Raw genomic sequence first — 21194 nt, forward strand, 5'->3', positions numbered from 1 at the left:
GTTTCACCTCATCTAATTTTCCCGCCTAAATGACACACATTCATCGCATGACCCATTTGGTTATTTGGATTATCCGAAATCGTATAGAAATACCTTTAAATGGGATGCCGCATGACCGAAACATAAATGGATGACACGGATGGTCAAATTAAGCTTCCTACGCACTCTTCATTGTAAAGAAACCCTAATAAAAATTCCTCTGCCTCTTCTCTCAATACATTCAATCGGATCAACGTTCAAGGGATTTGAAGACTTTCACAATCGACGACATCGGGTATTTTTCATTGTATTTGTGTGTGTGTTTCAGTACTAATTTTTTAAAGTTATGTGTTGCTTTGTTTCTTATGTCAGACACATGATCTGCTTTGACAACTTTTAAAATCCTTGAATTTGATAAGATTTTCGAAGTACTTCTGATCCGTTATCGTTAATTGCTTATGTTCATATTGTTAGTTTATAATCCAGGTGTTTCCCCTTTTCATTATCCCTATTGGTTTTAGGGTTTTAATACACAATTTGTTGTTCTTTCTTTATATTATGATGATTTTCTCATTCGGATGAAATTAGTAAATGTCTAATGTTAGCCAGCACTCTTAATCGCCGATTTGATGTTTGTTTTGTTTTCGACTATGTTCGTTAGGGTTTATAATAGGCGATTTGATGGTTGATTGATTGAATCTTTGATTCTTAGAGTTTTAATAGACAATTTGTTGTTGTTTCTTTACACATGAAGTTTAACTAATTAAATCCCATTTTTTTGCATGTAAACAGTATACGTTGAAAGGCATAATCGTTTACGGATTTGCAAGACAAGTTTGGCACAACGAGAAGAAATCTATGGTGAGTATTGAACTTATAACCATATCAAACCAAATTCTGATGTTGTAAGGTATTCTTTATATGTTATAATATAAATATTTTGTATTTTTTCCATTTTCAGAAACTTCCTGGGGAATATGGGCAGTGGATTAAGACATTTAACTACCCTGAGAAGAATGTTGTTATTCAGACACTTGATGGGAGGATTTTCAACGTAAAACTTTTTAATATTGGAGGCGACTACTTTTTCTATAACGGATGGTTATAGTAAACTCGGTTTTACAAAGAAAAGTCTTTTTGAGAAAAACCAGACTATAACCCGTTTTGTACCAAGCAACTCGCAACGACACTACACTCCAAGTGCAAGGCTCAACATTCTAGACTTCGTGGCTCGGGCATTTGTTTACTTGTTGCTTATTTGGTGCCTATGGGATGATATATGTACTGGTATACTTATTATATGAAACGTTAGCTATATACATAAATAGTACATACTTGTGTGTGCAATGGTCAAACTTCCCTCTATTTTCTCACGACACTACGGCGTCTTTCTCACTCTGTATTTTCTGGATATGAAGACAATGAGCGGACGCTGAGGAGGCAACATTAACATGACTCGGGATCAGCTGATGAACCTGATAAACGTTGTGGCTGAGGCTTTGGCAGCTCATCCCAGAGGTAAACTTAACATTCTAGGATGTTTAGATGCTACTCTCGTGTCGTCTTGTCATTCTTAATTGGTTCGCTTCGTTTTAGGCGACAGGACAATCTGCACCCACTCAACCGCGTGTTTGCACTTTCAAAACGTTTATGGACTGTAAACCCCTTACCTTCAATGGCACTGAAGGAGCTATAGGCCTTCTGCACTGGATCGAGAAGGTCGAATATGTGTTTGCTGTGTGTGAATGTCCTGCTGCTAATTGGGTGAAGTTTGCTACTGGTACACTCGAAGGGAATGTGCTTTCTTGGTGGAAGGCGCAGGTTCAGATGCTCGGATTGGTGGATGCCAATGCTACTCCTTGGAATGATTTCAAGAATCTGATCAAGGAAGAATACTATCACAGGGATGGTATCCACAAGCTCGAGACTGAGTACTACGAGTTGAAAATGGTTGGATCGAAAATCAAGACATACACTAAGCAATCTAATGACTATGCCGCACTATGTCCCAACATGTCTCAGCGTGCTTACCGAAGAATCGAGCTGTATATCAGGGGTCTGGTCCCCGAAATTCGAAGTCTTGTGACTTCAGCTAATCTCCCCACAATCCAACAAGTTGTTCGTCTCGCACACCGACTCACTGATCAAGCTGTAGAACAGGGTAAGCTGCCCAAACGAATCAGTGCTACTGCTGAAACTTTTGGAGATAACAAACGCAAATGGGATGGCAACCAGGGCAAAGATGCTAATCCCACTCAGACCCCAGCCCAGCAAAGGAAGTTCAAGAACAATAAGGGTCCTCAACAACATGGTGGTTACCAAGGAAATCGACCCAAGTGCAACAAGTGCAATCGACATCACAACGGGCCGCGTGAAAGGAAACGCTATCAGAGATGCAACAAACCAGGGCATGAGGCTAAGGACTGTAGAAGCCCGTACCCTGCAAGGCAAAACCAGTCACAACAGCAGCAGGAGCAAGGAAACAACCATGGATGCTACCATTATGGAGCAGTAGGGCACATGAAGAAGAATTGCCCTCAGTTGAACCAGAATCGCAACAACAACAATCAAGGCACTGGAAACAACAACAATAATGGTGACAACAGTACGAGAGGAAGAGCATTCGTGATCAGAGCTGGTGAAGCAAGGAATGATCCCAACGTTGTAGCGGGTAAGTTCCTACTTGATGATCGTTACGTTAGTGTACTATTTGATTCTGGAGCCGATGCTAGTTATGTATCCCTACGTATTAGTAAGACGCTTAAGCCTACGCCAACTCCTTTAGACACTAAGCACGTCGTCGAGTGAGGCCTCACACGTTATCAACAATTATAGACTCGTACTATCTGGTCAAACCTTCCTCGTCAATCTCTTTCCCATCGTTCTCGGAAGCTTCAACGTTGTCATTGGAATGGATTGATTATCCAAACATCAAGCCGAAATACTCTGTCAAGAGAAAGTTGTTCGTATCCCTCGTTCTTTGGGCGAACCTCTTATTGTTCAAGGCGACAAAGTGGCGCTGTCACACGCATCATCTCATTCCTAAAGGCCCAGAAGTGTTTACGAAAGGGCCATACTGCTGTTCTAGCTCTCGTCACCGACGTCCAAACGAAGGAAAGGAAGATTGAAGATTTTCCCATCATACGCGACTTTCCTTCCTGAGGTATTCCCTGAAGAATTACATGTTCTTCCATCTCACCGTCAAGTTGAATTTCAAATCGAGCTAACTCCTGGAAACAGATAGATTCACTTAGGAAACCCATAATATGTTATAAAGAACCCGTATGTTGAATAAGAATCCACAATCACAACTATTCTGCTTCATCTCTTTTCTTGCAATTACAATTGTTTTTATTTTTGTTGTAATAATACTCTGATTGATGGTTTCCCTGTATTTCACGTATATAATTTGAAACTAATGGTGCTTTATTTTAAATTTATGAAAGGTTTTTCCACAATTAAACATGTTATTTTGAATTGTCACAATTGTAAATGTGCCTTGGTTCAGGTTGATGATTTTAACGAAAATAAATATATGGTTAGTCCTTGGTGTATATATTTTTTTTTTCAGAATAACAACTTGCTTGACCTTTTTCAAACAATGGGAAAAGTGTATTTCAAATTTTTTTTTTAACTGCAACCTTCAATAAACCACAGCCAAAAACCAAACTTCCAGCAAGAAGCTAGAAGCGGCTGGCACAACCACAAACAAACAAAAGAAAATTACAAATCAAAGGACTTCCACATTTGCTAGTTTACATTCACATTTTTAGCCCTATGCGCTTTGACTTCCCCCAATATTTCTTCAATTTTTGCTGGACTGTTTGAAAAGACGGCTTTGTTTCGAGCTTTCCATATACTCCACATAGTCACAAGAATTACTACCTGGACAGCCTTCTTTTTCGTATCACTACCTGTGATGTGTTTATGCATCTCGAACCATCAACATATAGAAGCAAATGCAAATATAGCACTAAACTTTATTTCTAAAACACAGATTTCCATTTATTATAGCAATTCATGCATGGCATGGATTTTCAGATGGTTGTCTTTTTAGTCCTTAAAGAGATTTTTGCTAGCAGAGGGTTCTTCATAACCACAGTGAACTTGACCTTCTCTTTAAGATCAACATGATAATCATCAGGAACACTCCAATGAAAATACCAAATCAAATTCGCAACAAAATATTCCAAATGAAGCAAAGCCAAATCAGCACCAGGACATATCCTTCTCCCCGCACCAAAAGGCATCATCTTGATCCCTTTGCTTCCACCTATATCAAACACACAACCACTACCTTCGTTCAACAAGAACCTCTCAGGCTTGAACTCCATTGGCTCATCCCACACCTCTGGGTCCCAACCCATCTCAGCTATCATAAAATTGATGGTTGCACCCTTTGGAATCATGTAGCCTTGCAACTCTACCTCCTCATTGACCTTATGGGGTAGTGCAATATGCCCTGGTGGATGTCTCCTTAATCCTTCTAAAACCACTGCTTTCAAGTAAGGCATTTTTTGTAGCTTATCTTCGCTTATAACCGATTCGGGCTCAACCCTTGGCTGCGGTGGTGGCCCCACCACTGCAACAATTTCATTATAGAGCTTTTGTTGAATACTAGGATGCTTCACCAGATTAGCCATGATCCACTGTAGAGCACTAGAGGCGGTTTCCGAGGAAACCACGAGGAACTCGCTACACAATGTCACCATCTCCTTTTGGGTGAGCTTTCCATCCTTTTCATTTGTATCCTCTTCCCCTGGAACCTGTTGTTTGAAAGATGGATGAAAAATGAGTTTTTAATCTAACTAAAAAAATTGTCTTTTTTACTAACTTTGGACACAAATAAAAGTAAATCTTAGTGTTATATTTATATTATTTTACAAGCGGCTTCCTACACCTGTAGTTTCACAAGCGTGTCGATGTATGCCACCATTTGTTTTTTGTCTCCTACTCTAGCTCCTTCTGTCCGAGACTTGATGAGTGAAACAAGCAGTTGCTTTTGATCAATCCGCAATTGATTGAACTTCTTCCATTTGTTTCTAAACAACATTTTCGCCAACCATCGGGACACAAGGAACACGTTAAAACTCCAGGAGGCAGTTAATGAGAGCAAACCATCTTGCACACATGCAATGTCATTAACAAGGCTTTCATCAACCTTCTCCCCAAAGCACATGAGTAATGACAGGTGTAACATGGCTACATCAATATGATCAACCACCTTAACTATTCCCACAGCCTCCTGTTGCTCCTGGATCCGACTAATCATAATACCAAGGATCCACTTGCGAGCCCACGAGTAAGACTTGACGTTTGAAGGGTGCAAGAAGTTGGAGCCAAGATTATGACGGTATGCCCGCCAGATAGGACCATAAGAGGCCGAAGAGATGCCGCCTATACGCCAAGTTTTAGGGCGGTCAGAGAAGGTGGTGCCTTTCTGGATGAGGACTTGGTGGCTCAGAGAATGGCTGCCCACAAAGACTGAAAGATGAGAACCAATGTTAAGAGTAATAATGGGTCCATATTTGGACTTGAGACCTCTTAGGATGAATTGGAGGTTTGGGAGGGAGTTGGTTAGCAGTAGGAGATAGGAGAAAAGGAACGACGGCCCAGGGGGTAGCTTCTTGCCGTCTCTCCGGCGGAACAGGAGGGATTTGATAATGGCTGTGAAGCCAATGGAAACCAGAATGAGAAACCAGCTCTCCATATTACACAATGTTTCTGATTCGTGATAACTTGCAATATATAATGCGAGGCAAACCATTTTACAGCTCATTTTCTTTAAAAACTTGAAATTACTAAAATAGTTTTCTTTTTACTCATTAGTTTTTATCTGTTCTCTCAATATATTTAACACGGGTGTACATGTATACATGTAGATAATTCTATGTGTATGTAATTTTTACAAAAGCATATTACATATATACGCAATGTAAAAGTCTATCAGGATTCTACAATCTTGTACATGAAACAAATTACAATCTTGTACATGAAACAAAAGCAGATTTAAGATAGCAAAAAAACTACAATCTTGTACATGAAACAAATTACAAGAACTATATACATATGTGCATAGATCTTGGTATGCAAAAATGGGTCGGTTTTTATCGTCTTAATTATACCTTAAAACACATGAAGGGTTTTGCATAATTGCATGTGTAAACTTCTAAACAATGAAAATAGTGATAATAATAATGGTTGGGAATAAAGTATATTTAACAAATTTGATTAATTATAATTTTGACATTTATATGATGCTAAAGCAATTAAGAAATTTATTGATAGATGACTGAATTAACACGTCGTTCTAACACTTAAAACATAATCAATATTTGAAAACATGACGAGGGTATATAACTTACCAACTTGTTACTAATCGGTGGTCTTGTATACCAAGGAAAATTTCACCTACATATTACTGACAAATTCACCAGTGAAATAATTACTACGTACTCAACAACATATAGAAATTTCAACAACATAAGACTGTAAATCAAACATTTCCTTTACATTTTTTTTTAAAAAAAAGTTACAGTTTTAAATTAAAGCGATTCACAATGTCAACCAATCTATCTAACTATTTCATGCCATTGTTGTTAAATAATAACTAGTAATTAGACCCGCGCATATTGCGGGCCGGGTACATTTTAAACCTCGAATTAATTAGTCCAAACGTTATGTGATGCGTTAATCATATGAAAGCGCACGTTTTGACGTATCCAAGTTAACTCAATAGCATTCTAATATTGGGTCAAGATTACCTAAAGCAATCAAATTTTTAATGTACAATCATAACTTATCTATATATGACCGATTCATACATAGGAAATGTACCGAAAAAAGCATTAAACACGTACAAACAAACGGAAAACTGACACATGTAAACCAAAAGACATAATAACGTCAAGGATTGAAATTTTACTTGTAGCATGTTGAAACATCGAGTGGATTAGTCCAACGTTATGTGATGCATTAATCATATGAAAAACGCGTGTGTTGACGTATCCAATCTAACTTAGTGTAATCTATATAAGCATTGCAGTTGGATTAAAAAGTAAAGTAAATCAAATTTAAACCGTACAAAAGAAAAGGAATCGAACTTGGGTTAGTTTGTTTAGTGGGGTTTCACCCAATCACTACACCACCCTTACCTTTTCATCAATACTTAGTGGCGTCAAACGTACAGTAACTCAAATTTATACCATAGAATGAAAACGTATTATACTTGACCCGACTCATTGCCGAACAAAATTTACGTCAAAACACAGGCCTGATGAAAACGTAAAAAAAAGCATTTGCCTTTAAGATACAGAAGAATAAGAATATAAAAAAATTATTCATAACTAAGACTCATGATATTGCTATTGTAGAGCTGAAGATTCGACTTCTAGTAGCCCATTTCTTTTTAGATTTAACTGGAAAAACTATCCTCCGAGTTGCAGCGGAGACTTGAAACCATGTCTATTAGTAATGCCAAATAACCATAAATAATCATCCAAATCGAAAAAGCTCGTATATAAAATCAATAAAAAAAACTAAAAGAAACTCCATTTTTCTATTAACATTCATATATAAAAAATATAAGATAAAACCTCCAAAAAAAACTTTAAGCTTCCAACTTGTACCAAAACAAATGATGCAAGTAAAATAAAGAAAGCATGGTGTACAAATAACATTGCACAAGAATGTTGTAAATTAGAGTATTATATAATTTGAGTTCTAACTTCAAAGTCCATCAAGAATTAAGTAAACAAATTAAACCATGTTTGTGAAAATCATGAAAAGCTAGCACGTGTACAAAGGACTAAAAGTTGGAGTAGGGGCGAAATAGAGAAAGCAGACGTGTCGGCTTGTATGATCGGTGGCCAATGCCACCGACTTTTTCTTTTATGATAGTATGAAATAGGTTATGGATCTACCCATGACTTAAGGATAAAAGGGTAAAAACGAATTCATCATCTTGATAACATGCAATCCTTTATATCAACCACAACAATATATATAAGTTAAAATCAAGATTTCCTAGTTAGTATGTCGTCTTATTTTAAATCATCATCATTACAAATCTCATTTTTTCTCAAGAATTATATTATATGTTGACAAGGACGTGTCTCTAAGAATTCATATACTATGTTTGAGTTGGAAAAAAATATGCCTTTCCACAATGTTTTATTATTATTATTATTATTATTATTATTATTATTATTATTATTATTATTATTATTATTATTATTATTATTATTATTAATATTACTATTACTATTACTATTACTATTACTATTACTAGTATTAAAATCAAATGTGTATTGGGCTCACTAAATCAAATGGATATTAGACTAACTTCTAAACCATAAAAATTGTTTTGTAAATGGGAGTATCTTGGAGTTGGTATAGGTATGCTATTTAAAAAAAATTAACATGTATATATATATATATCGGATTTAAGAAAAACACGTGCCCCTCGAAATCACGGGCCCTGTATGGTGGTCCTCTCGCACACCCTCATCATCGCCCATGTATATTAATTTACATCATTAGCTACAGCAGACAAAAGATTCTTACTTTTAGGTTTAATTATCAAAGTGGATAGTTCAAATGAGAAGAAATTATAAATTAAGAATAAAAATGATAAAGGGTACAAAGGTAATTTGAATAAATCATTTAATGAGTCTATTCTTTATTTTTTATATTCAAATTAATGAACCCTAATCATTAAATGAGTTATCCTATAAAATAGTTTAGCATCTTACACAATAAAAAAACAATCATGCATCCTACATATTCGACGTTTCCTACACTATAAAAACAATGTTTCCTACACCATAAAAACAATGTTTTGGTGCAAGGTACATAATGTGTAGGACCCCAACACTTTTAAATAATTTGGTCACTTCTAATAAAATTGGTGTAGGACCAACACATTAAAGGTGGTGAAGGAGAAAATTATGGTAACATTAATAAGACTTAAGTAACCCTTTTAATATTTATTAGTACTCTACATTAAAATGTCTATCATACCCTTATTAATTAAAGAATTAATTAAAAGTAGACAAATATTATATCTTGATTCACAACCATTGATAAAAATATATAGGGTCTATATTAATTTATTTTTCTTCTTGCAAGAAAATTCTTCTCAAATGAACCTTCCTCAATTATCAAAATGCCAAAAAGGAGGCTCCAGTAAATTTCCTGACTGACCCCTTAGAGGGGAGGTCCACTTTACGCCCGGCGGACATCCTTGTGTTTGGATGGGAAGGGGGGAAACACGCTTGTGTAGATTTAACTGGAGTCTCCCCTCTTGTCGGGCTCAAGGACAAGGGCTTTGTCGTAGGGCAAGCGGTGCTCAAGGCAGAGGCGAGCAAAGTAGCAAAACATGAGAAAGCCTGCCGGGAGAATCAACATGTGTTTGTCCCGTTTGCGTTTGATACCTTTGGTGGTCTCGCTCCTGACGCTGTGCGACTCTTGAATCGGGTTCAAAAAGTCGTTAACAGTAACTCTTCGTCGCTAAAGGTTTCAAACTTTGTATTTAGTAGAATTGGTTTTTCTATTCAAAAGGGGGTGGCGACACAACTTGTTGCCCGACTACCTGCCATTGCTTTGTAATTGTCCGTTTTCGTGTGGAATTTCAAAATGATCTGATAATTCGAAACAGAAGTTGATGATTTAAAAAAAAAAAATATTATCCTTAAAGAATTTTCATTTATACCTCTAATTTTTAATTAGTTTATCATACAACCTCTCTACTTTAGTAAGTTTAGGCCCTTAATCTTAATAATTGTTTTTCATTTTCAACCCTTACACTTTGTTACAATTACTATTTGACCCTCAACTATATTTTTTCCCTTTACATTTTATTGTAATTTTTATTTAGACACTAATTTTTTAGCTTTTTCTTCCTTTTACTTATTTATTGTCGTTTCTTTTTAGTTTTTTCTTAAGGTAAAATCTTTCTAACTTTCGTATGTACTGTCATAAGTAGGTTATTTAATTTACGTTTCAAACCTGACGCAAATATTTTTTTATGGTTATAACGAGTGTCGATACCATCACAGACTGAACTGATAACTTTTTGTGACACTCGAATATACCGTCGTGATGTGGTTTTTTTACCTTTACGTAAAATGTCCATTCGCGATTGTTTTTTTATCTATGTTTTGAACCCGCCGCAAAGCGCGGGTGGTAACCCACCGGTAGTAAACAATTCCAAACCTCCACTTTATTATCAAAAGGGTGGTGGTGGTGGTGGAAAAAATATTTATCAAAATGGGTGATTTGAAAAAATATTTACTAAAATTGATGTTTTCTTTAAGTTTTTTCCTGATGGTGATGGTGGAAAGAATATTTACTAAATTAGATTTTTTAAATATTTATCAAAATTGGTATTTTTTTATCTAATCTATCGTAATTTTTTTTTTTTTTTTGAGTTAATTACACCGTTAGTCTATGTGGTTTATGGAAAGTAACAATCTCATGTACTAATAGTTCAGAGTAAAAATCTAAGGTTCTAACTTTTGATTTTGTAATATCCTAGGGCCTTAAGGCTAACGACCGTTAAAAACTAACTGAGAACTTAGTACCCAACCTAGAACTATGGAGAAACCACAGAGACTAACCACAAAATTAACTATTGTAATATATAAAACACAATTTTTCTTTTTTTTTCATTATTTTATTAACCTTTTTAATTATGTATGTAAATCATTTTTTAAATAATTATATGTAATTGACGTATTAAAGCTAATTTGAAGCCACTTCAGTAATTAGCTTACAAGTAAATTAACGAGAATATTTCACAAAATGATAACCAAGTTTTAAGAGTGTTTTAATTAGGCCACTCTAATTAACTTATTAAAGTTTAATTTATTTGCTAATACTATATAAGTAACCTGAATGGGAGGTAAACTATCTTAGGTGACATTTATTTTTATTAAATATGTGTACATAATTTATTTAATAAAAGAGAAAATAAAGTTAAACAAATAAAAAATAGATACACATTGTGATCATTCAATACTGTCGAACCGCCACCTAACCGTTGAACCACCACCGTGCCATCGAACCATCGCACCACCCAATCGTCACCCAACATAGAATCCAACTGTCGCACTACCGTATTGTTGCACCACCTAACATCGTCGCATCATCATGCCGTACCACCACTGAACCGTGGAACCACCATCGACACCGTGTCTTGTAACCACCATTGGCATCGTGCCGTGGAACCTCCAGTCATTTTTTGGTGACCACCATGCACATGAGAATTTAGTTTTCGATGGATATAAAGTGATCAATGGATGAGAATAAAGATATGCTAAACTTCATAGAAATTTAGTTCAAACTAAATTGTGATGAGTGGATGGGTATATGTTGGATATAAAGTTCATATTTGCTTTATTGTTTGATGACCACCTTCAAACTAAACTTCATATTGATCAACCATGTGTAGCTTTTTTAATGAAGTTGAATTCAGTTCTAGATGGATATAAACTTTAATTTTTTTTACTAAAATTGAATTATGTGAGAAAAGGCTTAGAATTAAACGTGATTTATTCCATGGTTTCGAGAATTTTTTTTATAACTCATATTGACCATTTTGAATTTTAGAAATTAGCGTGCTTTGGTTTGTCCTCTTTTTTTATATTTTTTAGTTAAATATAAAAAACTTAGTTAAAGAAAATGAGAAAAAAAGATTCTATTTTAAATACTATCAGATTTAGTTACGTGGTTAGTCACTGTGATTTCTCCAAAGTAAAAAGGTTGGTTACTAAGTTCTTAATTGACAAAAATACCCTAAGTTTTTAGTTAGTATTTAACACTTGTTAGCTTTAAGGCCCTAAGATGTTATAAAATCAAAAGTTAAAACCTTAGATTGTTACTTTAAACTATTAGTACATAAGGTTGTTACTTTCCATAAACCACGGGGACTAACGGTATAATTAACTCTATTTTTTTCAGTCAACATATTATCAGGTTTCTATTTTTTTTCAACAGCTAACAACTTATTGTACTCTTTCTTGTTTTACCTTTTTTCTAACTTACTATAATTTTGTTATTTATTTTTATTTTTATAATGTTTTTCCTTTTATTCCCTTTTATACAATTATGTAAAATAAATTATTTTAAATTTTTAAATATTTTAATTTTTAAAACTATACATTGTAATGGAACTAAAATATTCATATGAATACATAAACGAACGAATATAAATAAGGGTAAATGAACCAACTTATTAGAATTCAAATTAACGAGCGTAAGCGGACGTTTATGAACATAAATAAACCAACGAGACATGTATTCATATTAGTTCATTAACTAAATGAGAAAAATGTTGTTTGTGGCTATTAAAAAAATAAGTTAATAATAAGTTAATAATTTCAGAAATAAAATAAGCTTCAAGTTGATTTATTACGTGAGTGAAATATCATCAACCAACATATCCATGAAACCGAGTAAACATTTTACACGAGTTTTTTTTTCTCAAACTAGTGTTGGTGGAAACACTATTTACCAAAAAGTGTTCCTTGGAAATATTTACCAAAATGGTGTTTATTGTTTATTTTGTATTTATCTTTTCTTTTTTTACCAACATATTAAAAATTTTTTATATTTCCATTAAATTATCCAAGTATATATTTTTTATTCTTTAATGATTTTTATTTTTTATATTTCCATTAAATTATCCAAGTATATAAATCGTGTTCGACAATCTGAGGTCCTTTTAACATGGTTTAATCTTCCTATACTAATAAACAAAAATCTTTTTGTACACGTGTCACTCTCTGGTGCCTCCTCCCTTTTAATAATAATATTACATATTAATTTTTATACACAAAATATAATATAATATTAATTAATATAGTTAGAGATAAACGTATAAATTCAAATTTAATTAATAATTATCTATAACAAATATAAATGTATCAAATAATATAATAAGTACAATATTATTTAATATAGTTAGAGATCAAACGTATAATTTCAAATTTAATTAATAGTAAATTACTTTTTGAGTCCCTATGTTTTAGTGGTTTTAACCACTTGAATCTAAAATCAAAAAGTTTAACGCCCTGAGTCTCTAACCGCTCATTCACACCCCATGTAAAAAATTCAAAAAACTTTTTGTAAGACCGAGTTCTCTAAGTTCTCACAACTTGTAGAAATGTAATAAATTATCAAATCACATGTACAAGTACTTATAGTATATAACTTAGAAGACTAAAATTACAAGCGGGTTAACTAAATAAAGTACCAAATTATCTTTAAAGCGAACACTAAATGGTTTTTAAAAGACATATTTTTTTTATTATTAAGTATATAACAATATATTTACTTAAACCGTGTAATACACGTGTTCAATATTTTATTCCAATTTTAAATTTATGCTAATATCAATATGTTTTCATCTTAAAAAATGGTCCAACTTCCTAATAACATTGAGTTTTAAATATTAAACTTAGTTTCAATCATATTACGTAACTAAAAACATTATCATCATGCTAAATAAAGACATTATATAATATTATAAAAATTTTAATTTGAATATTTAAATGTCGACTACTAATTAAAAAGTTATTGTAGACGCTCAAATTTATAGTTTAAAAAACTTTAGTCCTATTTTTTTAAACGTGTACTTTATTTTTAGTATGATTTTTTAAATGTAATATTTTCTATACAATGATGATATTCATATATTGTCTCATGATCCATATATCTAAAAATAGTATTTATATCAAAGAATTTTTTATATCAGTAATATACATAGTAGAATTTAATTACAATTCATTTACCATAACCTAATAACTTATAATTATTTTTAAAAATACTTACAATTTTATGATTATTTTTTTTATTTTTTAGTGTTACTTCTTTTTAAGACATAAAATAAAATGGATTGTAGTATCTCGAAAGAGAAGTGAAAACTTAGAAAATTATTTTGAATAGCGAAAATATAACTGTTCTTTTGTTTAACTATTTTATCTAAATAAGTCATTTCATTAATAAAGATTATATACAAGTTTATAATTTACATTTTTTTGTCATTTAACCCGTGTAATACACGGGGTTGTAAGCTAGTTATAAAATAAATAATAATACGTTAGTATAATAAGCTGATTGAAGAAAAACAAATATAAAAGGGATAATAGGCTAATTGAATAAAAAAGGGAAGAATTATAATAGATTAGATTGAAAATACACCTATTTTGGTAAATATTTTTCAAATCACCTATTTTATTAAATATTTTTTCTACCAACACCAATTTAAAAAAAAAAAAAAAAAAACTCCTTTGTTATCCATCTCATCACCTAATTTTTCAGTTTATTTAAACTATATTTATTTTGTATGATCTATTTTTATTTTATTTATATAATAATTATATTTATATTTGTTATTAAATAAATATAAAAAATAAAACTCGTTGCAATATAATTGATTATTTACTTTTTTAGTTTAATCCGTTATCTAGTATTTTATTTAATTATAAATTCAAATAAAATAGTTAAAAAGAATATATAATTCATACAATGGCTTTTTTTCAAATGGTAACTTTCGCAATGGCTAGTTTTTTTTTTTTTTTTTTTTAATGACTATTTTTGCAACGAGTAGTTTTACTAGTTATAAATTCAATTTGTATTTCAAGAAACATATGCATTTCTAAACTTATAATTCACTACAAAGGTTCATAAAAATGTTAAGAAACATGTGGACTCAAGAAGAAGATATGGCTCTTGTCAACTCTAAGATTGACTTATGCGACAACAGACAAGTAGTCGAGTCAATTAGAGAACCCTTATTAGAGGAGTCTGTCAAGGATTCATATTCTTTTCGGGGAGATTCGAACATTTCATGCATGCTTAACCATGTGATGACTCAAGGTGAGGGCATAACGGATGCATAAGCGATTGCTCGGACCTGTTGGAAATTCGAAAAACATGCAGAATAAAAGATTTTTGCACATGGAAGCCTGACATATAATAAGAAACCATCCTTGTATGCAACCTACTCCTCCGGAATAACTATTTTTAATTATTCAAATATCTAGCAAAGGGGCCTACCATCTCCAAAAAATACTGATTCGCTGGACCAGACTACACCTTGTAACGTCTCGCTTTTTGTAACTTTCCTCATTTAGTAAGTTTAATATACTTTCCATTTATGGAACCTTGTAATCGTATTTCATTTCAAACGTTGTAATCCGAGACTTGAATCATAATAAAATTTTCACCTTTTATATACTTGTGTTAATCATTATTCATAAATACTTGTCGTTATTCGTATTACATACGTACTTGATACCTTTTACATGCAAATTCATGTGTATTCATACTTACTATACATACAAGATACATTTATACATTTCTTTATTTATGCACAACACTATTACATTGCACATAACCCGTCAAAATCTAGCAAAATTGGACATTGGGCTTTTGGGCCTGGCAATTTCATGCAGATGGGCCTGGCCCATTCGTACGGATGCGCATCTGCCCCAAACTGCCACTTTCAGCCTATAAATACAAGACCATTTCCTTCATTTCCATCCTTCAACTTCCGAATTCTCTCTCAAACAAACTTCAGGCAATTCATCTAGAACTCATCTCAGTCACTTCTAAGTGAGTATCTAGCTCGAAAACATCTGATCTTCATCTTTTCTTCTACTTTTCTTTTTGTTTTTATCAAACTTTTTACATAGATTCTTCACAACTCCCGTTTGGTTTATCAGATCTGCCATGGCAGTTGATGTAAACACTCAACTCAGTTGAGGAACAAGATGGAAGTGAAGTTAATCTCTCAAAAACCTTTTCACAAACTTTCTGACTTCGAACTCAGCTGGATATGAGGTTTAATAAGCTCACAAGCTAAGTTAATAGCTGTGGATTCAGGATTGAGCCAATTCCAGTTGAGTAGGTGATTAGTTCAAACAAAACCGAACTGATTTACCTAAGAAACAGTCACAATCGTTCGAATAGCAGGCCCACTCGTCCGAGAGGGACATCCCTCTCGTACGAAAGGGAACTCCCAGTTCGTACGAATGCAACTGTTACTTCAAGTTACCCTTAACATGTATAGCTATATAGGAGTGACGCACCGCCCGTGAACGTAAGGTCATGTTAAGTCTTTTAGTTGCGTTAAACCTTGGGTTGACTTGTTTGTTCACATGCCATTTTAATGTTAATCGTGAATAGCTAGCTTGCAATGTGGATCCGTTTAAAACGTTTATTACTATGCTATGTATCAAAACTTGTATAATCGCCAATACGTTCTATTGAACCATGTATTTTTAACATATTGCAAGATGATGATTAATTAAAATTGGGTGTAGCGACAAGGCCTTAGATACACATCTAGAAATCATAGATTTTAATTTTTATATCAAATTTTGAACTACGTTATGTTGTAATTTGCTTTGTTGTATTTGAAACATGTTGTATTTGAAACATGTTGTATTTGATTTCCTTGTATTGTAATTCGACAATTGTTATGGAATGCAATGAAATGAAATCGGTTTATTTAAATTCTATTGTCACTTTTAGTGTTATGTGTAATGAGCAATCTATTTCGTCTCACACTGATATTTCCGTCATCAGTTGGGGTGTGACACACCTTCACCGGACTTTCCATCTCAATAGCCCTCATCCGAAATCATGGTGATTTGAAAACCCGACGTGTTTAGCAGATCTCTTGTTGGAGATGCTCTTAACAAAATATTCTAAGATCCCTCCAAATCTTTGTTAGCTCACAGTAGTTTTTTTTTTTTTTTCTTTTTCATGTATGGTTGCATCTTTATGTTAAATCATCGGTTGCATCTTTAAGTTAGATTATGGCTATGTAAAATATACATAAAAAATTTGGCTTTCAAAAATTACGTGATTGAAAAAAAAAATCTGGATATTCAAGAATCTCAAACACATCATGAACACCAACTATTTTGCATTTATTTAAGCTTGCATACAAATTATATATATGGACAAAAGATTAAATACAGATATTTTTAACATACAAAATGTATCAACTGAATGTTTTTCTGAAAAAACACCGTGATATTTTTGTAATTATTTTACTCGTATAGTAATTATCAAAATTACTCTGCGAATGATCTTTGATAGAATGAAAACCTTGTTGCCCCTTTCTCAATCATGATACACGTATATAAAGATGTACATGGAATCTCCTATATGAGAGGAGATATTTACAGAATAATTGTAACAAATATGTATGATCTTGTTTCCTATAATACATTGTCTATTAGACCCCCGCAGTCGAAGCTAGAGGAGGGCGAATGCTGAGACTAGAGCGGAAATCATCAAATAAAACCTTAGGCAGCCCTTTCGTAAAGATGTCAGCCACTTGAAACCGCGTAGGAATGTGAAGAACCCGAACAGTGTCTCGCTGAACTAGATCGCGAACAAAGTGAATGTCCAACTCGATGTGTTTTGTTCGTTGATGTTGAACGGTGTGACAACCCGAACTTTTAAGGTTAGTGTCGTTTCATTGCCCGTGATCTTAACTTCTCATTATTGCTCTCCAACGCTTCATCCTACGTTAAATTTGCTAAACGTTATTTGATAAACGTTTCACCCTATGTTAAACTTATTAAACGTAAATGTAATTGGTTATGATCATTGTGTGTGTTTGGGCATGGGCCGCACATATCCTTGGGTCGTAAGCACTTTTAAAACCATCTCGGCCCACACTGTCAGGCCCGAACCATTTGAACCCAATTCTTAACCCAACATCTTTATGGACTTTGCACATTTATAGAACTAGATTACTGAATTATTGGTTAAGGGGGGGGGGGGTGGTTATAGTCCAACATTAAGGGTATTAGATCTTGGCCCACATACACATAATAAGCCAGCCCACAGTCCACACGCATATATGTTTGTGCATGGGATGTTGCACTCATAATTCCTAAACGTATACACACACACCCAAACCCTAATAGCTTCGGACTTGTGGCAGCCCCTTCTCTCCCATACATCTTTTCTGATCTTCGGTTAGTTTACTTTCCTCTCCCTTGAACTTGACGGCTGTTTCTAGTGTTGAAGATCGTTGTGATTGTTATCTCCGTTTTTTTTCGGTTAATACGTGAATACATACTGATTGTGCTACTGTTTAATATTTGATATGAATACATGATTATCAGTGATATATTTGGCATGAATACATGATTATCAGTGATATATTTGACATGAAAACATGATTATCAGTGATATATTTGATGAGTGTTAGACGATTCATAATTAGATTGTTATGAGGGTTTTAGATGTCGAGAGGTAATCGTTGAATGGAATGATACTTGTAATCGTTAAGACTGTTAATATGTTATGGATGAGGAATCGGGTTGTGAACGGTATGTGTTCATGATTACATGATGATTGCAAATGATTGTATTGCCAAGAAAGTAACAGTCGCAGTTAGGGTATTCTGCACGATTAGCAGCCAACAGGCCAATGATGAAAGTCATGGGTTTCGTCGGCTTGTCTCTCGTCGGCCATCATGTCATCCTACTGACTTACTTAAACACATGTAGTCATAAATAAAGAAATATGGGCCACTGTTATATAAATTAGATTAACCACTTATGATTGGACCACTATCTTAGAAAGGCTACACCTTTATTTAACATTATGGCCGACACCCCCTTTAATGAACTGATGATGCTTGATGTTAATTGGACCTCAAGGCTGAATGTGAATTAGCAATATATGGCCGACAATGCAAACTAGAATTCTGATGACATTGAATAGTGTAATCACATGGGAACTGTTAGGAATATGATATACATTTTAGCACCTGCACTCCGATTTCTTTCATTATTTGGGACTTTGTATATGGAGGAATATGATATACATTTTATGTCTTCACATAAGTGGGTAGTATTCGATATGCATAGTTGAAATTTAACATTCATGTATGTATGAATTCTAATTAGTGGGCTGATGTAAAATCAATAGTAATAATGTAATACAAATGACTTTATAAATTATAAAAGATCATAAACAATAACGGGTTGTATATATATATATATATATATATTTGTTGACAGTGGGCCTCATTCGATGTGTGACCGCTATTTTGTTTCAAGTTATTATTACGTAAATGCATTCGTGCTAACATCCAGCTGTGTGTTGTTATATATTAACTTGTTAACTTGATTCCGTAAAACCAGGTTGTTTGGACATTAGGGTATTGCATGATCCCACATACATACTTACGTTTAACGTACATTAGGTCGCGTGTAACGGGCCTAACCATTAACTAACATTAGAAGTATATTATCATACCGAGCAAACAAAGGTGAGTTCATCTCTTGAGCATGCGTCCCGGTGGTTGGGACAGTCAGTGGGTATTCCTGGGAGGGATAAGTCTTTTGGGTAAAAACGGGAATGTTGGATAATATACTCTTCCTATCACCTTTAAAGTCCCTCCGTGTTGTTTGGTTACCGGGAAGGTAACATGGTATTAGTTAGTAGCGCTACTTAGGTTTGGCAACCTCACCCCGTTCCTGGGAGGACGGGTGTTGAACTAATGACCTAGTCATGACCAATGCTTTGATAGGAGCATTGGAGAAAGGGCAAAATAATCAGAAGCCGTCTTGTATTGGGGTATTATCAACATTGTTATCAACATTACTTTCGGATTTAACTTCAATGGATTAACTACATACTTGGTAACCAACGTTTTTCGTAAACTATGAACTCACCAGCGTTGTCTGATACACTTGTTGCATGCTCGCAGGTCGTTAGATTATATGGACTTGGAACTTGCTGTCTGAAGTAGCTAGAGTGGTCATGGGTCGTGCTGATTGGATACGAATGATGGGTTTATTGATTACATACAATTGATTTGAAACAGTTAAACTATGATTTCTTTTATTTGCTTCCGCTGAACATGTTGGTTTTCATTTAAACTTATTGACGGTAGTTTTCATTAATAATTGATGATTTTATTTAACAACTTGTGATTGGTTCAATATGATTGGTGGCTCGTTATTGGTTTGTCACACGCCTAGTAGGGTTTCCCATGGGTGGTATTTTGGGGGTGTGACAAACGGGGTTCCCGGATAGGTAAATGGCACTGATATTATCACAGTAGACAAGACTGGCTGTGGTGACGGGTCGATGTAATTCTAACAGAAGATTACGAAGCCAACAAATTTCGGCAACCACATTTGCAACACCCCTGTATTCTGCTTCGGCACTGGATCGAGAAATGACAGCTTGACGTTTAGATGACCAAGAAATAATGTTCGGTCCTAAATAGACACAGTAACCAGAGGTGGAACGTCGCGTATCCGGACAACCCGCGTAGTCGGCATCTGTATAAGCACGTAATGAAAGATCCGTAGAAATACCAATTGTGAGACCATGAGACGAGGTGCCTTGAAGATATCGAATAATGCGTTTGAGGGCATTCCAATGGTCGACTTTGGGTGCATGCATATACATACATACTTGCTGCACAGCGTAACAGATATCGGGCCGCGTGAAAGTTAAGTATTGAAGGGCCCCCGCCAGACTACGATATAACGTTGGATCGTCAAAATCAGCACCCGAGTTGGAGCCAAGTTTAGGCTTAGTATCGACTGGTGTTGCCGCGGATTTGCATGTAGACATGCCGGCCCGATCAATAATTTCTTTCGCGTAAACCTGCTGAGAAAGAAACATGGTGTCACCTTGCCGTTGAACATGAATACCCAAGAAATGACTAAGAGGCCCGAGATCCTTCATAGCAAATTCAGCCGAGAGACGAGACATAAGATGCACGCGAAGAGAGTCTGTCGATGTCGTGAGAATGATATCATTGACGTAGATAAGTAAGTAGGCTGTAGCACCGTTGTGACGGTAAGTAAAAAGCGAGTTATCGCATTTGCTTTGTTTGAAACCCAATAAAAAGACAAAGTCCGTAAAGCGTTGGTACCACGCACGCGGGGCCTGTTTCAAACCGTAGAGCGACTTCTTTAGTAAACACACATAATCCGGATATTGTTGATGTCGAAACCCCATAGGTTGATACATATAGACTGTTTCGTTAAGATTACCGTGTAGAAACGCATTTGTGACATCCAGTTAATGAATCGGCCACGAGTGAGACAAGGCAAGTGATAAGACTGTGCGTATGGTAGTAGGCTTTACGACAGGACTGAACGTATCACCACAGTCCACCCCTATTTGTTGATTGCTTCCATCACAAACAAGGCGTGCCT

The 21194-nt window shown here is 34.4% G+C and overlaps 3 protein-coding genes across 3 annotated transcripts; 1 reads left to right on the forward strand and 2 right to left on the reverse strand.

Annotated features, from left to right (window-relative positions):
* Window positions 1-570: 570 nt before the first annotated feature.
* Window positions 571-3666, forward strand: LOC118485079. The gene is made up of 6 exons (XM_035981323.1): window positions 571-579; window positions 772-840; window positions 941-1033; window positions 1576-2490; window positions 3488-3517; window positions 3637-3666. Exons 1-6 carry the CDS (start codon window positions 571-573, stop codon window positions 3664-3666), a joined length of 1146 nt encoding a protein of 381 aa, XP_035837216.1.
* On the reverse strand, window positions 3570-5689 carry LOC110895400 (cytochrome P450 89A2). The gene is made up of 2 exons (XM_022142710.2): window positions 4880-5689; window positions 3570-4745 (listed from the first exon to the last, which is right to left on the reverse strand). Exons 1-2 carry the CDS (start codon window positions 5687-5689, stop codon window positions 4017-4019), a joined length of 1539 nt encoding a protein of 512 aa, XP_021998402.1. The 3' UTR covers window positions 3570-4016.
* A 14288-nt stretch (window positions 5690-19977) lies between these two features.
* On the reverse strand, window positions 19978-20994 carry LOC118485080 (uncharacterized mitochondrial protein AtMg00810-like). The gene has a single exon (XM_035981324.1). The coding sequence runs from the start codon at window positions 20992-20994 to the stop codon at window positions 19978-19980; it is 1017 nt and encodes a 338-aa protein (XP_035837217.1).
* Window positions 20995-21194: the final 200 nt, after the last annotated feature.

Source organism: Helianthus annuus, chromosome 12 (genome assembly GCF_002127325.2).
Source record: "Helianthus annuus cultivar XRQ/B chromosome 12, HanXRQr2.0-SUNRISE, whole genome shotgun sequence".
Classification (NCBI taxonomy): domain Eukaryota; kingdom Viridiplantae; phylum Streptophyta; class Magnoliopsida; order Asterales; family Asteraceae; genus Helianthus; species Helianthus annuus.